This window comes from Pan paniscus, chromosome 19 (assembly GCF_029289425.2).
Source record: "Pan paniscus chromosome 19, NHGRI_mPanPan1-v2.0_pri, whole genome shotgun sequence".
Lineage (NCBI taxonomy): Eukaryota > Metazoa > Chordata > Mammalia > Primates > Hominidae > Pan > Pan paniscus.
The window spans coordinates 34360795-34377646 of NC_073268.2; the positions used below are offsets into that span (position 1 = coordinate 34360795).

A 16852-nucleotide genomic window follows, 5' to 3' on the forward strand; every position below is an offset into this window, starting at 1 on the left:
TTCTCCAACCCGAGAGCCTCGCTGCTCTCCATTCTTGGTGATTCTCCTCCTTGAAAAAGTCTATTATTTTCTTTGGTTATTTATTGAAGCTAAAGATAGCCTTTTTGCTTAAAATTTCCATTCTCATTGAAGCCCCATTTGCATTTTAAAAAATAAATAATGCACATGTAGTCAATAAGTGGGAGATAGATGTGCTTTTGAATTCTCAAAATGTGGCATAGACAATGACTTTGGGGAATGATGCAATAGATTACATAGTGTCCCTCCTCTTAGAAGACTTATAACTATTTTCTCCTAAAAACTGAATTTATGACCCACTTGCTTTATCCTAATAAAAATCACAACTGTGTTTTATTGCTGTTGGCATAGATTTAGGCTGTAATTAAGTGGAAATTTACCTCTGATATATTCATCAATAAGCTGTACATTAACTTCCACATGCTTGGCAGTTGGATCAAAGGCACAAATATTGTTGACTAAATATTTGTTAACATACTGTGAACAAACAACAAGAGAAAATTTATGGGATCACCAGGAAGCAGAAATACAGTGCCCAGTTCAACAGCTTACATAATTCCATTTATATAGATTTTAAAATAGGCAAAACCAATCAATGGTGTTAGAAGTGAAGATGATGGTTACCCATGGCCGGGTGTGGTGGCTCACGCCTGTAATCCCAGCACTTTGAGAGGCCCAGATGGGAGGACCACCTGAGGTCAGGAGTTCGAGACCAGCCTGGCTAACATGGTGAAACCCAGTTTCAACTAAAAATACAGAAAATTAGCTGGGCGTGGTGGCGGGCACCTGTAATCCCAGCTACTCGGGAGGCTGAGGCAGGAGAATTGCTTGAACCCAGGAGGCGGAGGTTGCAGTGAGCTGAGATAGCGCCATTGCACTCCAGCCTGGGCAACAAGAGTGAAACTCCGTCTCAAAAAAAAGATGATGGTTACCCTTGGGGTGGGTGGGGTGAAGGGATGATGAGGAAGGGTACAAAGGAGAGCTTTTGGGATTCCATAAATGCTCTATTTCTTGATCTAGGTCTGGTTACGTGAACGTGTTCCACTCAGTAAAAATTCTTGCGTTTGTACCCTTATGATTTATGCAATTATGATTTGTACAGTTAAATTTGTTTAGGCGATTCTTCAATTTAAAAGGTGCTTTTTTAAAAAAACTTACAAATTTACACTTATCCCAACTTCCAAAGTCACTTGAAAATTCCAACTCTGGATGAAAGAACAAGATAACCGCCTTCAGGATGTCACGCACTAGTTTCACGTTGGCTTCCAACTCCATAGATTTGCTGTCTTGAGGAGAATTTGGCTCTGTTACAAGAGTATGGTCATAGAGCAACAGTGACACAAATTCCATGGAATTGAGTAGTTGGATGCTTTCCTGTAGCTCAAGCAGCATGATTCGGAAGAAGAGAATTCCTGCCCGCTGGACTTCCCTGACATTTTCAATCTCTGGAACAACAAAATGATAGCTCACATTGCTGTTCAGTCTAATGTACATTGCTGTACATTACTTTTTCATAGGATTCTGAACATATTATAGTAAATGTTTTTGTCAAGAAAAAGCAGACCATATCCTTTGGTTTTAAACAATCTCAGTTTCTTTAGCCATGAAATCAAAAGAAAGAAATGAAATTACTCCTGGTGAAGCTCATAGGAAGAGAAAAGGCAAAAACTTGGGTTTTAGAGTTAGACCCTGGTTTGAACACACGCTGTCACCCTTATTAGTCTATTGTCTCTCTGAATATCCTTTTCCTCTTCTGTGAAAATGGGCTTAATCCCTACTTCCTTGGTTAGCTGTGAGAATTAGAGAAGATGATATATGTAAAAGTGCTTAGTTACAGGCGTTACACATAGTGAACACTTAGGAGACATGAAATTTCTCCTTTCTTCTTATCCCACTCTATGACATAGTTACAAATCCTTTGGCTCAATCCCACATAGTGTTACTCTGCTAATTCTATTCACTTCATTCTAGGAAGCCAAAGGTTTCCAGGCCTTCTTCCTCCCTCCCTCTCTCCAGCTGGCATTGCGCTGAGAGTAGCCTAGTGGATGTGGAATCACAAAAACTAAAGTCTAATCCTGGCTCTCCCACCAGCTTGCTATTGGATCTTAGATAATCCGCTTTACTTTTGCAGTCTTTAGCATCTTTATCTGTAAAACGAGATGTTCTGATTACTTAATGCTGTATAACATAGTGGGAAGAGCACCCAAATCTAGGTTCAAATCCAGCCCTCACCATTTCTTCACTGTGTGACTGGGGGCAATTTGCTTACTTTCCTCACCTGTAAATGGGGTATCACTATTCATCTCATGGGGTTATGGCAAGGATTGAATGAAATAATATCTGAAGCACATAATGGGGGTATTTAATACATGCTAGTTCTAGCTTGCCTTTATGAGCCCTTCCAGCTCTAAAACTGTAGGAATCTAACCACGAGAATGTGATTCCAGGCTGTTTCCTTTAATTTGTAGACATTACTCGTCAGTGCAAGACTGCATAAGGGAATTCCTTTTACATGAAAAGATGTGTATGTTGTAACAATTCATTTTAGAAAGTGCATATTTCATTGCACTGCCTGTGATTTCCCCAAAACCTATTAAACCTGTGAATTTAGACTGATGCCACATGAACGATACCTAAGATATATTTTTTCTTTATCTCTCCAGAGAACTCGCCAAGTATTTCATAGCAGGCCACTTGGACCACTTTCATCATTTTCTGTAGATCTTTATATTCTTGACACAACAACATCCTATTTTGGCCGATGTTAAAATCGAGGACTCCCAGAGCCTCTCCTGTTCTCTCACGAAGTGGAACTACTATATGCGTTTCTCCACAGGCAGAAGCCAGAACAACTTCTGAACTGTCAGTACATTTAAAGAGGAAATCTCTGAAATCAAAACCAAATAAGCACAAGGATATTAAACATCTGTCTGTTCACATCATTCCACCGAAACATATTGAATTACTCTCTTGTGCCTACCTCACTTCCACCATGCCAGCCCTGCTTGCTGTTTCATCTGCCTGGAGCATTCTAGCCCTTGATTTCACATGGCTGTCTGTTTGCTCACTCATGTCTCTGCTTAAACATCCCCTCGGCAGAGAAGGCGTCCCTGACCACCCAATCTCAAGCAGCGCCCAAGCCACTCTCCATCATGATACTTTACTTCATTGTCTTGGCTTATCTGAAGGTGTTCATTTTTTGTTTACCTATTGTCCATTATGCTTTGGTTGAGTGCCAGCAGAAATGATGAGTGTGTTAGGTCGGGTTCCCTAGAAGCAGAGCCTGAGACAGGGATCCTTATGCAAGTGATTTACTGAGCGAGTGTTTGCTGGAGAAACCTGTGAGGGACTGAATGAAGCAGGACAGGCAAGGGGAAGAAGCTAAGTAAGAATGTAATTTCACATGAAGTCTAGCCTCGGCCTGATCCCAAGGGGAGCTCTGAAAGGTCAATTGTACCAAAGAATCTGTCCCACCTTGAGGCAAAGGGAGGGGTTTTTTGCATCCTAGCACTAGTCAGTCATTGGCTCTAAGCTGCCCTGGGTGTGTGGGCAGTTTGGGCTGGGGGAGTGTTTACCCATCTCTTAGGTAACTCCTGGTGAAGAGCTCCAATCGCTCAAGGGCACTCCTCCAGAGAAAGTTACGGTGTGAGCCAGGCCGTGCCTACAGCAGCTGGTAAAAGGCATTTTGGGGATCTGGGTAGAGCATCTATAGCATCTGCCTCAGTGAGAGACTTGAGATTTTCATGGAAATGTGGTGGCTGCTTCTTTCTCTTGGTGAGGCACAGACACACCTCTTTTTCTTTCTTTTCCCTTTCCCCATCTACATTAATTCTGATATGCCATTTCTTTAAGGTATTTGTAAAAAATTGGTACTTTGCATCCTCGAAAAGCGCATTTATAGTTTCTATATCAATCCTACAGTGACAGGTAAGATGATGTCCTTCTGCTATTCCCACCCCTTTTGCTGCTGCTGAGCCACCACTTTGTGTTGTGTCTCGATGAGTACCATAGTAATAATGCATCATACTAGGCTTTCCAGGAATAACAATAGAGCCCATTGGTCAACTGACTTCCTCCAAAGACATCTGTTCTAAGTTACACACAAGAATCCAGGGCTATGCATGTTCCCAGTCATAGGTGGGAATTGAACAATGAGAACACTTGGACACAGGGTGGGGAACATCACACACCGGGGCCTGTCGTGGGGTGGAGGGAAGGGGGAGGGATAGCATTAGTAGATATACCTAATGTAAATGACAAGTTAACGGGCGCAGCACACCAACATGGCACATGTATACATATGTAACAAACCTGCACGTTGTGCACATGTACCCTAGAACTTAAAGTATAATTTTAAAAATACATAAAAAAAAAGAATCCAGGGCTATGAGTCTGGGTATTACAAGGACTTCTGTAAAACTTTTGACCAGCACAAGGAATAACTATGTGGAAAAGAGCTTGAGATTGAACCAACATTCTGGCATGAGGCCAAACTAAAATTTAATTGACATATGTAATTAAATGTTGAGTTAGCCTACTGGTCTGGGATTACTGAGTTACCGCCTACTCAACGACAGTGACCCCCTAAGAAGCAGTCATTCCCTTTCGCAATAGGTGTGTTCTCAGTTAAGATCTGTTTACATTTGTACACATTTTAGTAGTATTCCTTGCATTTGACAAGTGAGAGTCATTCTAAGTAATTTAGAACCGAGTACTTATTAAATACAACATGCTTTGCCTTCTCTCCAACTCTGCATGTCTTCTTTAAATAAAAAAGACATTCACAGTCTTGCTAATATTCACACATGAGCTCTGATGAGTGATGTGAATGTATTATTCATAATCATGGTGGGCTTTTGTTGAATTCCATATTTACAAGGAAATTCATGGAAAATAAAACACTTTCATGCTTTAAAACATGCAATTTTAAAATAAAATGCCAATGAAATCTGTTTTAAAAAGGACTTGGGAAGGCTGGGCACCATAAAGAGACCCTGTCTCTTAAAAAAAAAAATTAAATGAGCTGGGCTTAGCAAATACGTGTAGTCCCAGCTATTTGGGAAGCAGAGGCAGGAGGTTAGCTTGAGTCCAGGAGTTTGAGACTGCCATGAGCTAAGATCATAGCACTGCACTCCCACCTGGGTGACACAGTGAGAACCCATCTCTCAAGAAAAAAGGATTTGGGAAAAAAAGAGTAAATATGTCCCAGGCAGACAACATTCTGCAGAAATTTTTCTTTAAAAGCCAATCAGAATAAAATTCAGTGTGATCATTAGAGAAATGCAAATCAAAACCCCAATGAGACATCATCTCATACCAGTCAGAATGGTGATCTTAAGTCAAAAAACAAGAGATGCTGGCAAGACTGTGGAAAAGTAGGAACGCTTTTACACTGCTGGCGGGAATGCAAATTAGTTTAACCATTGTGGAAGACAGTGTGGTGATACCTCAAAGGCCTAGAACCAGAAATACCATTTGACCCAGCAATCCCATTAGCGGGTATATACCCAAAGGAATATAAATCATTATATTATAAAGATACATGCACACATATGTTCATTGCAGCACTATTCACAGTAGCAAAGACATGGAATCAACCCAAATGGCCATCAATGATAGAATGGATAAACAAAATGTGGTATACACACACATCATGGAATACTATGCAGCCATAAAGAGGAATGAGATCATGTCCTTTGCAGGGACGTGGATGGAACCAGAAGTAATTATCTTCAGCAAACTAACACAGGAACAGAAAACCAAACACCACATGTTCTCACTTATAAGTGGGAGCTGAACAATGAGAACACATGGACACAGGGAAGGGCACACACTGCGGCCTGTCAAGGGGGCGAGGGTAGGGAGAACATTAGGAAAAAATAGCTAATGCATGCGGGGCTTAATACCTAGGTGATGGGTTGATAGGTGCAGCAAACCACCATGGCACAAGTTTACCTGTGTAACAAACCTGCACGTCCTGCACATGTATCACAGAACTTAAAATAAAATTAAATTAAATTAAAAAGAAAGAATAAAAGTCAGTGTGGAGCAAGAGTCAGAAGCTGTGTCTTTCAGGTCTACTATTGTACCAGAAGGATGTGTTCTAGCAGTCAAACAAAACAGACATGTCTCTAACCTGAAGATGCATGACTTCCTGTGGATGGTAGGAGGATTTTTGTGGATTTCTGTTAGACCCAGCTGCCCTGTAACCATCATGTTGCGTAAAACATAGTCTGAATCCTTGAAAAGAGGAAGGCATTTCATTAGGAGTAATTAGACCTCATATTCTCATTAAAGCTTTTGGGGACAGATAAATAGAAAAAAAATAGGAAAGCTTAGATGACCTCTGGCTTTAAGGACAGTGACATTTTACTTAGTACCATTAGAGAACAAGATAATTTTTTTTTTTCCGAGATGGAGTTTCACTCTTGTTGCCCAGGTTGGAGTGCAATAGCACGATCTTGGCTCACCACAATCTCTGCCTCCCGGGTTCAAGCAATTCTCCTGCCTCAGCCTCCCAAGTAGCTGGGATTATAGGCATGCACCACCATACCCAGCTAATTTTGTATTTTTGGTAGAGACAGAGTTTCACCATGTTGGCCAGGCTGGTCTTGAACTCCTCACCTCATGTGATCCACCTGCCTTGGCCTCCCAAAGTGCTGAGATTACAGGCGTGAGCCACCACTCCCGGCCCCGGCTAATTTTTTTTTTTTGTATCTTTAGTAAAGACAGGGTTTAACCATGTTGGCCAGGCTGGTCTCGAACTCCTGACCTCAGGTGATCCACCTGCCTCGACCTCCCAAAGTGCTGGGATTACAGGTGTGAGCCACCACCCGGCCAATTTACTTTCTTCACTTCGCTATTGGGACGACACTCTCTCCTGGTTCTCCTTCTACCTCACTAAACAATCTTCATTCTCCCTGCTTCTTTATCTCCCTTACTTCTAAGAAGTTTTCAAACTGTAGGTCAACCCACAACTTACATGTGGGTTGTGAAAATATTTTAATGAGTCTTGATCAATATTTTTTTCGTAGAAACTAGTTTATTTATAATAACGTATATTAACATATTCTGTAAATACACTAACTGTAGGAAACACAAATTCAATTAAGAGATGTAAAGAGGGGTTTTTATGAATCATTCCTTTAAAAAAAAAATTCTTGGGGCATGCCTGTAGTCTTAGCTACCCTGGAGGTTGAGGCAGGAGGATCACTTGAGTCTCAGAGTTCAAGGTTACTGTGAGCTCTGATCATGTCACTGCACTTCAGCCTGGGCAACAGAATGAGACCTTGTCTCTAAAAAAATAAAAATAAAGATAACTAATTATTGGAACAAAGAAAAAATATGATAAGAGGATCCATAGGGGCTGCATGTTGAATGGTGCTTGGAAGAGGAACAGCTGTTTTGTAATGTGAAATTTCCTCTTGCCTCTATACTCCATGACATCAAGGGTTCTTCCAAACTCTTTAGAAGGGAAATGTTGTCAACATTATCCTTGGAAAACTGTTAAGATTATCCCACATTGACGATTGGGCTTCTAGCTTCTTTCCAAATTTATTTATTTTCTTTTTTTTTTTTTTTTTTGAGACGGAGTCTCACTCTGTCGCCCAGGCTGCAATGCAGTGGCGTGATCTCGGCTCAGTGCAAGCTCTGCCTTCCGGGTTCACGCCATTCTCCTGCCTCAGCCTCCCAAGAAGCTTGGACAGGCGCCCGCCACCGCGCCCGGCTAATTTTTTTGTATTTTTAGTAGAGACGGGGTTTCACCATGTTAGCCAGGATGGTCTCGATCTCCTGACCTCGTGATCCGCCCGCCTCAGCCTCCCAAAGTGCTGGGATTACAGGCGTGAGCCATGTAAACTGACATACTCACAGATTCCAGGAATTTGGACATGGCCATCTTATGGGAAGGCATTATTGTGCCTGATGCAGTTACCTATTTAATAAGTTCGGTACTCCAAAGAAATAGACAGAGGTGCTTTGGGGTGATAAGCTAAAATACCCTGAATTTCATACCTAAGAGAATTTGAATCTGTTTTTACTCATCTATGGTTACTGTTAACAGAGCAGTAATTTTTTTTCCTCTATGACTCTGTACCTTACAGGAACATGGGCTTGAGGTGAGGGGGAGTATCACAGGATTTACTTTATAATTCGTATCAGTCAGGGTATCACAAGGAAGCAGATTGCCACAGCTGGGTAATTTAAGGGGCGTTTAATAAAGGGACTATTTATGAAGGCAGTGTTTAGAATTCCGACCTGGTAATAAGGAAGAGCTGTTACCACTCTTAGCCTGAAGAGGCGGGGAGAGGGGGCGGGGACGGGGGAAGCAATGACCAGAACCGACAAAGGACAGCTATGTGGAGAGGACTGCCTGATGAAAGGTGAAGTGGCCTTTAGGAGAGAAACACAGCTAACCCACAGCAACCTGGCAGAGAGGGAAACAGAAGCATCAATGCCCCAGTTGCACTCTACTTCTGCCCTCCAGTGTCCTGTTGGCAGCTGTCACTGGACAAATGCAAGCAGAAGCCAAAGGGCCAAAGAGCCCATGGATACTGGTTTATCTTTGAGACACAGAGCAGCCTGGAGAAGAGAGAGAAATGTGAATCTGGAGGGGCTGCAGAAGGGGAAGAGGGAGGCTTAGGAAGTTATGATCATTGAGTGCTTGAAAAGAGCTTAGACAGGCTGTTCTGGTCTCTGCCCCACCATGATCTCACTCACAACCCGACTGCTGGGTGGTCCTTCTCTCCCCCGACTTTTGGCAGGATCTTCTTCACCACCATGAGATGGTCCAGGTCAGATGGGGTGTGACCCTGGTGGCTTTGTCTGTGGACTCTTGGTTCTGAACTTACAGCCGCTGAAGTCATGCTTCTTGCTGCTGCTTTGGGCTATTTTGGCTTTTCCATGGTGCCCTATGTGTTGTTTCTCTTAAGGACCTGACAATGTTCTTCTGAATCTTCCCTGGGGCCCCATGTGCTTTGAAGGGCCATTGTAGCTGGGGCCCTTCAAACAGGGTGCTGTGCCCCAGGCCTAAGTGCCCTTGGAGGCTCCCATGGCCTGGCCACCCCACAAGAGAGCTCCATGATTCTGCCCTCATTGACCAAGGCCTCATCAGATTGACCTAGCTATTGAGGGAGGGAAGTAGGGACCTGGTGGGAAAAAGGAAAGAAGCAGCCCGGAGGGAAGTGTGGACATGCCTGTGTGGGCCAGCCAAGGGACTGGGAGACAACCAGGTGACACTACCACCCAACCAAGCACCTCCCAGAGTCATTCAGCCTTTCTGAAAGGAAAAACCTTTCCACCCACTCTCATCATATGCAAAATCCTAACACAAAGTATAAAGAAGCAAAGCAAACAGTCAGCAAGAATTCATGACATTATGGATAGGAGGGCTTAAAAAAATCGGTGTCATATAACTGAGTCCTTCCAAAACAGCAGCTCCTAGTCCCTTCCCACTCCACCCATATGATTCTGGTGAGTGTTGCCCATTACTGTGAACTCCACACTCTGGCCAGGGGTATGTATCTCAGGATAAGTCAAAAAGAGTTTTCTGGCCGGGCGCTGTGGCTCACGCCTGTAATTCTAGCATTTTGGGAGGCTGAGGTGGCTGGATCATCTGAGGTCGGGAGTTCAAGACTAGCCTGACCAATATGGAGAAACCCCATCTCTACTAAAAATACAAAATTAGCTTGGCGTGGTGGCGCATGCCTGTAATCCCAGCTACTCGGGAGGCTGAGGCAGGGGACTTGCTTGAGCCCGGGTGGCGGAGGTTGAGGTAAGCTGAGATTGCGCTATTGAGCTCCAGCCTGGGCAACAAGAGCGAGACTCCGTCTTCTTTCTTGGGTTTTCCAAACTGGAACTTTTTACAGGATGCTTTTAGTAAGCATCTGACTTGCTCTGCAGAAAAAGCCCATCTTTAGCTGGAAGAACAAAACCAATGTACAGAGGGAAACAAACATGAGAAGTGGAGAGATGAACACAAGAGAGCCCTGATCGCTTCAAGTCCCTGGATCTGGCCATCCTGAAAGATAGCTTGACTCCTGCCCTGTCTTCATTTTGGTCACATGAGTCAGTTAATTCTCCCTTTTGCCTAAGGCAATTTGAGATGGATTCCTGTCACTCACAACCAAGGGTCTGGTATTGGGAAATCTGTCTTCCTTTAGACTAATAGCTAATTAATATGGTTTTCAAATATTAGCAAGAAATAACATCTAGACACTCAGCTACCTTGGAGAGATCTACCACTACTGAGCCTTGCCTACCTGGGCTGGGCTAGGCTCTACAAAGTACGTAGTGATGGAGGTGATGCTGGATGTGACATCATAAAGCCAGCCAATGCCAGTGATCACAATATGCAGAATGTGCTCCCGGCTGTGGACGTAGTGATAGGCAGTGCTAAAGACATTAGCAACACCCTGTAGAGACAGAAAATTCAAATAGCCTATTCTTTTTAAAATAGAAAAATAATTAGTAATATAGTAATTGGATTACCTTTACCAGTAATTTAATTACTTCATGATAATCTACTTCCTACAAATTATTCAGCAGTCCTCAAAGGGCAGTGTTCCAGATTCTACTATTAAAAAAAGGATCATCAAGAAATCAAAGTTATAGGCCAGGTGCCATGGCTCATGCCTGTAATCCCAGCACTTTGGGAGGCCAAGGCAGGGTGGATCACTTGAGGTCAGGAGTCTGAGACCAGCCTGGCCAACATGGTGAAACCCTGTCTCTACTAAAAATACAAATATTAGCTGGGCATGGTGGTGCACACCTGTAATCCCAGCTACTCAGGAGGCTGAGGCAGGACAATTGCTTGAACTCAGGAGGTGGAGGTTGCAGTGAGCTGAGATCGCAACACTGCACTCCAACCTGGGCAACAGAGCAAGTCTCACAAAAAAAAAAAAAAAAAAAAAAAAAAGAGGTATAAAGAGAGAGGCCCACATACCTTTTTATGCTTTTGATAGTCATCCAGTGAAATTTGTGGTATGTGCTATTAGAGAATAGCATCAAAGGAACAAGATAAACTTTGAAATGAGAAAAAAATGTTAACAAGCCAAGAACGAATGCCAATCTTAGGCAGGTGGGTAGGAGCTGCCTTGATCGGATGCCAATGTTAATGCCTGCATCTGTGCAGACATGGCCACTATCATCAGATCGACAGTATAGGACATGTTTGGTTCCAAGACCCACAGTGTGCTAGATTACGTAGTCCTCTTATAGGCATAAGGAGACCCTGTTCCACAGAGAAGGGATGGGAAATCTTTAGAACCCATATGTGGGCCTGTTGTCAGGAAACTCTAGGAATCACAAACTCTTCAAAATTATATGCCTTTTATATTAGGACTCAAGGCATCTAAGGGTAACCCAGAAGCCTTTACCTCTAAGGGCTAGAGTGCCAATGTATAATTCATTTTGAAAAGCTCTCTAGCAAGACTATATATACTTCACCTACTGATAACTCCATACTCTTCCATTTTAATATCTTCACATAATTCTTGTGTCAGATGAGAATGAATTTTATTATTGAAAATGTGTCCAGAGAAAGAGGTACTACCACTTTCCTCAACTATCCACCCAATAAATGGGAAGAGAAAGTGAAAAATAATGGTAAATAAACATAAAGAGCCAAAGGCTTACAGGGCAACAAATGATAAGGGCATAGCAAGTTCAAGTTCCTAACTTGCTGCTAGACTCCACAGTTCATTGTCTCCATAAAGGCTTTTGATCTTCCTTTATTGCAAGTTCTATCCATAAATTAAATAAAAATGCTTGTAGAAATGGTCTAGCTATTTCATGATCTTAAAAGTGCCTATTATTTTGTGATCTAATTTAAAAACATGAATACTCAAGAAACATTTAGGCCTTTTTATTTTTCATCCTCAAAAATTATAACACTGAAATCAAGACCTATGGGGATGCATATCAGAATTAGTACCATTTGTAGAAAGTACAAAAGATTTCTAGATAGATACCACTATTAGTAAAACACAAATACGTCCCTTCTAAAAGTTCATTCCCGCTTTGTGGGTCTTAATGGTCAATGGTTGGATTTCTGTTCTGTAGCATAAAATTCTATTCCTGTGATTAATGCTATGGGACACATGAGGCTGAGGCATGGATATGTAACTGAGGCTGAAAGTCCTTCCATAAGTAATGGGGAACTTCTCAAAAGACTGAAACATACATTCAGGGAACAGGAGCAAGTATGATGATGTTATCTATATACACAGCTTTACTCTCATCGGATTTCAGGTTTCACTCTTTAAAAAGTATTAGAAAAGAGGCCATCCTACCACCGCTCTTGAAGACTTCTATGACTTACCTGATAGAATCTGATCTCATGAGGTAGAAAGATGTTTATTTCGTGGGGATCTCTAAGGGTATCAACAGCCAAGACCCCAAAGATCCTCATATATGCATCTTGAAGAGGCAGAGCCAGGAATGACCCATTATAATCATTCTTATTACGGGACTGGTTCCAGAAGAAGATGTTCCCATGGTACTGAACTTGGGGAACATGGATTGGCTTCCCTTCATCCACTACTGTAAAGCTGAGGAAAAAGAGTATGAGGATGGAAGAAAGGCACAGGGAGAGATTTAGATTAAACCATGGAGGAAACTAGAGCGATTCTCTATTCACAATCTGTGGCATTATATGACCGAGCAGTGGACTCAGATAAGATGACCAGTTTGGAGGTCTGACTTGAGAAAGACTAAAACAAAAACAAAACAAACAAACAAACAAAAAAAACAAGCTTGGATGTGGACATAGAAAACAAATATAAACAGAACTCCAGAGACATAACTTATGGAGCAGGCAGAAATAATTGAGATGATATTGTGACGCAGAGTCCCCATGTGGCGAATCATTACCAAAGAGCGAGCTCTAGAAATAAGTGAAATCATCCAGGACTGGAAGCCATCAGCTTCTACTCCAGAAGCACTGGTGACTTGAGGCACCTCTCTTTTGAGCAGCTAGCTGGGATCTTGATGCCAGTTTACTCAGAAAGGGAATTATTTTTTTAGGAGGGTAAAACCAATCTCTTCAAGAAGTTCTTACCTGATTCCTTTCATGTCCCTGTAGAGCACTCTGTTCAGTACAAATTGAGCATCATCTAAGGTACAAGCCACATTCCTCAATAGAACATTCCCTTTCTCAGGCAGTAGTAGGTTTTCTTCTAAGAGGGAAATGTGAGCACTGATCTTTTTATTTCCATGGGCTTCAGCATCCTACAGCAAAACGTTTCCGACCATGTGTTTGCCAACAGCCAAAGAACTCCCCTAATCATGTCCCCCTTACTAGTTAATTCATGCATCTTGCCCCAGTAGTTTCATTTTCCTGAATAAAGAATGCATATATTACTATTCATGGGCAGTGGGGAAAAGGTTGACACCATAGCTATCCTGTAAATCTGAGTTTTAGTGGGTATAATGGGTTTCCTCTATGCCAACTGGACTGGTTTACCAGAAAAGAAAAACAAAACCAAAAAACTCTCAAGTCTACTCAAATTTAGAGGTTTAAAACTTGGATTCCTTTGACCTATGGTCAAACTGTCTGTGTTTCTATTGAAAGTGTTGATTTGAGAGAGAGAGAGCTGGGCCAAGAAGATGCCTTCACTTCACTCATATTTCTTGACCGTCGACTGTGATGTGAAAGTGAAAAAAATGCTCTCGAGGAACTCTTAACACACTTTGTATATTTGATCTATGTGATTTCAGGAAGGATTTTTTGTGGCCCAAGATTGCAGACTTTCTGCAACTACTATTTCTGCAACTATAAATTCTCTGTACCTTAAATATTATTATTATGTTATTAACAATATTATGTGTCAATATATACATTAAATATATCCATAAATTGGGGACATGTGAGACACTTTCCTTGATATTTTTCTCCTCTTTCTATATATTTGGGTTTGCTTTCCATGCCCTTTTCTTTTGCCTTTATTCCTTCTTTCCACATACAAGATCTATGGAGTCATTAACAAATATGTAGCGAGATTTCTCTTAGGATACCACAGACCTCTGAAGCAAGTTAGAACAATGCCTCTTCTTCTTGAGTGGTCTTTTGGTCCCGGTGCCCCATTTCCAACTACACTGGAAAATTCAGCCATTCAGGAGATGATTCAATTGAGCAAGTATCGCTATTTAGCTGAGATGACTGGCATAGGTTCCCTGGATTAGTGGAATCTATGATACATGTAGAAGGCAGCTGTGCTGTTTCTGCCTGTGAATAGCAGCAACCTGGGAGTCTCTGAGGAGGTGGCAAGGCTGTAGGCAGTAGCCCCTCAGGGCCATGTGTTCTAAGTGACAGGATTCTGCAGTAGTCTCAGCTTGCTTCTAGGCAATGCTGTGAAATATTGTGTGGTGTCAGACTCGATAATGAGTTTATGATTTAAATAGTTCCTTTTAAAACTGACTCCCAAAATACCATGCAAGGGAAATGTAGCTTGAACTGCTTGTACATCTCCTTACTGATATTGTTCATAATCTGTCTATTGTCCATTCTAGGCTTATTTGACTCTTAGCAGAAATGAAATTAGAAATCCCAAGACATCTTTTCTACATCTGTCTTTTCTACCTTTCTCCTCTGCTTCTGTCTTGTCAACCAGCAGTCACTCCAGTTGTATCTCTCCTAGGCTTTGGGCCATTTGTAATGGACTGGAATGAATAAAATATCTACAGCAGCACCCAGTGATTTTTCAAGAGAATTCAAGATGCTCCTCTTTTGCAAACATTGAACATCGCCTACTTTGAGGAAATGTTTCCTCTTACATACTGCTTTAGGAAACGTACCTGCGTGAGGGCCTTAAAGGTCTCACTATACACCGGCTCTAGGGACACCCCACTTGTCTCTGCAGCACATTGGATTTGGTGCAGCCATTTCCGCCTGGCACAATTCCTCAGACTCTCAATGTGGCTCCTCTCTAAAGCATTCATCAGAAATTCCACAACACTTTCCAGAACTTGGTCTTCATTGCCCCTGAGTTCAGACACAACCAATTCTATGTAATTCTGAAATTGTTTTGAAGACAATCTCACTTCGTGACCAGGGTGTGGCTTTGGAAATTGGATGTGTAGTTTAGCTAAAAGACACAAACACGAAACCAAGAACTAACCAAAAGTTCACTCATTGGTGGGGGGAATTTTCATTCTCCTCTTACGATGAACTGAAGCCCTGGGCAACTGCTCTCCTGGAAAACCAGTGGAATATGTTACAATGAATTTCTATGTTGAACTCAATATGACTCCTGTGTCAGCTTCTGTTTTTGTTTTGTTTTAATTTTACCACCTAGCCTGGTGAAACCTCAAGGTTTGCTTTGACTCCTTCCCTACCTTTTGCCTTCCATATCCAATAAACCACTTAATTCTATCCTGTTACTCTTTGGCAGTGTGGCCACTCCTCTCCTTTCATACTTTCATAACCCCAGAGCCAGCGTTTATCACTTTGTAATTGACTTAACAATAGTAAATGCTCAATACGTGTTTGTAAAATTAAATTAAAACACAACTTGCATTATGCAATTCCCTGGTTCAAAGTCCTACCATATTTGGATCCAGTCTATTTCCAATCACATCTGCCCATAAGGCCATATAGGAATTATCTACTGCAGTATCTCCATTCTACTCATGGTCCCTGTCCATGTCTTGCACACTTCTGTATTCACATGTCTTCTCTAGTTTTGTAATTGTATAATCATGAACCTACTACCAAACCTGAACATTACCAGTAACATATATTCTTCTACGATCTGCCCTATTCCATTCCCTGCCTCCCCACACCTCCCACTGATATCCTGAATTTGGCTTTATCTTTACCTTTCTTGTAATTTTCCCAGTGTTATTATAGTTACATAACAATATATGTGTTCTACACATACACACACACACGCACACACGCATATGCACACACACTTCTAAACAACATGTGGTTTCGTTTTGCATTTTTTATTTATTTATTTATCTTTTTGAGACTGAGTCTAGCTCTGTAGCCCAAGCTGGAGTGTAGTGGCACAATCTTGGCTTACTGCAACCTCCATCTCCCAGATTCAAATGATTCTCCTGCCTCAGCCTCCCAAGTAGCTGGGATTACAGATGTGCACCACTATGCCTGGCTAATTTTTATATTTTCAGTAGAGGTGGGGTTTCACCATACTGGCCAGGCTGGTCTCTAACTCCTGACCTCAGATGATCTGCCCACCTCAGCATCCCAAAGTGCTGGGATTACAGGTGTAGCCACTGTGCCCAGCCAGTTTTGCATGTTTATAAACTTTAGAAAAAGGTTAGCAAACTATGTGTAGTTTTCTGGACATGCTTTTTTATTCAACACTATGCTACATATCTTCCATGTTGTTTATCTTTTCAACATATCTTTCTATGTTGTTACTGTAGCTATGATTCATTCATTTTCACCAATGTGTGTTACTATGTGAGTATATCATTACTGATTTATTCTACAGTCAGTGGGTGTTTCGGTTATTCTCAATATTTTACTCATATGAACAGTGTTATGAGCATTTTGTAAATGTCTCCTGGTGCATATGTGCAAGATTCTTTGACAGTTATAAATTAGTAAGTCACAGGGTATGTACCCTTCCCCTTTAAAGTATAGTTCAAAGTTCCTCCTCCCTCAAGAAGACTTCCGTCGTGATTTCTCCTTCTCTTGAAAGATGATAGCATCTATTCTACACCATTTATTTGACAATTAACAAATACTACCTGGCACTCGCAGACATCACATCATGTGTGAGTTTCTCATTTCTGTAGTTGAACATTTATTGATTTTTTGCTCCTTAGCACCCACTCACCTTTCTCTTAGTAATTTTATCTCTAATTT

General features: G+C 41.7%; 1 protein-coding gene across 7 annotated transcripts in view; it reads right to left on the minus strand.

Annotated features, from left to right (window-relative positions):
• The window catches only part of EFCAB5 (EF-hand calcium binding domain 5), a 185242-nt gene that overhangs the window by 18162 nt on the left and 150228 nt on the right, over positions 1-16852 (minus strand). For 6 of the 7 annotated variants that reach the window (XM_034942144.3, XM_055101352.2, XM_063599154.1 and 3 more), the window contains 8 exons: positions 14812-15101; positions 13076-13245; positions 12338-12566; positions 10278-10430; positions 6155-6258; positions 2652-2905; positions 1177-1463; positions 399-495 (listed from right to left, as the gene is read on the minus strand). In XM_034942144.3, the coding sequence (XP_034798035.2) occupies positions 399-495; positions 1177-1463; positions 2652-2905; positions 6155-6258; positions 10278-10430; positions 12338-12566; positions 13076-13245; positions 14812-15101 (1584 nt within the window). The remainder of the gene's footprint in view (positions 1-398; positions 496-1176; positions 1464-2651; positions 2906-6154; positions 6259-10277; positions 10431-12337; positions 12567-13075; positions 13246-14811; positions 15102-16852) is intronic. The other variant, XM_063599156.1, reaches the window with a different exon arrangement.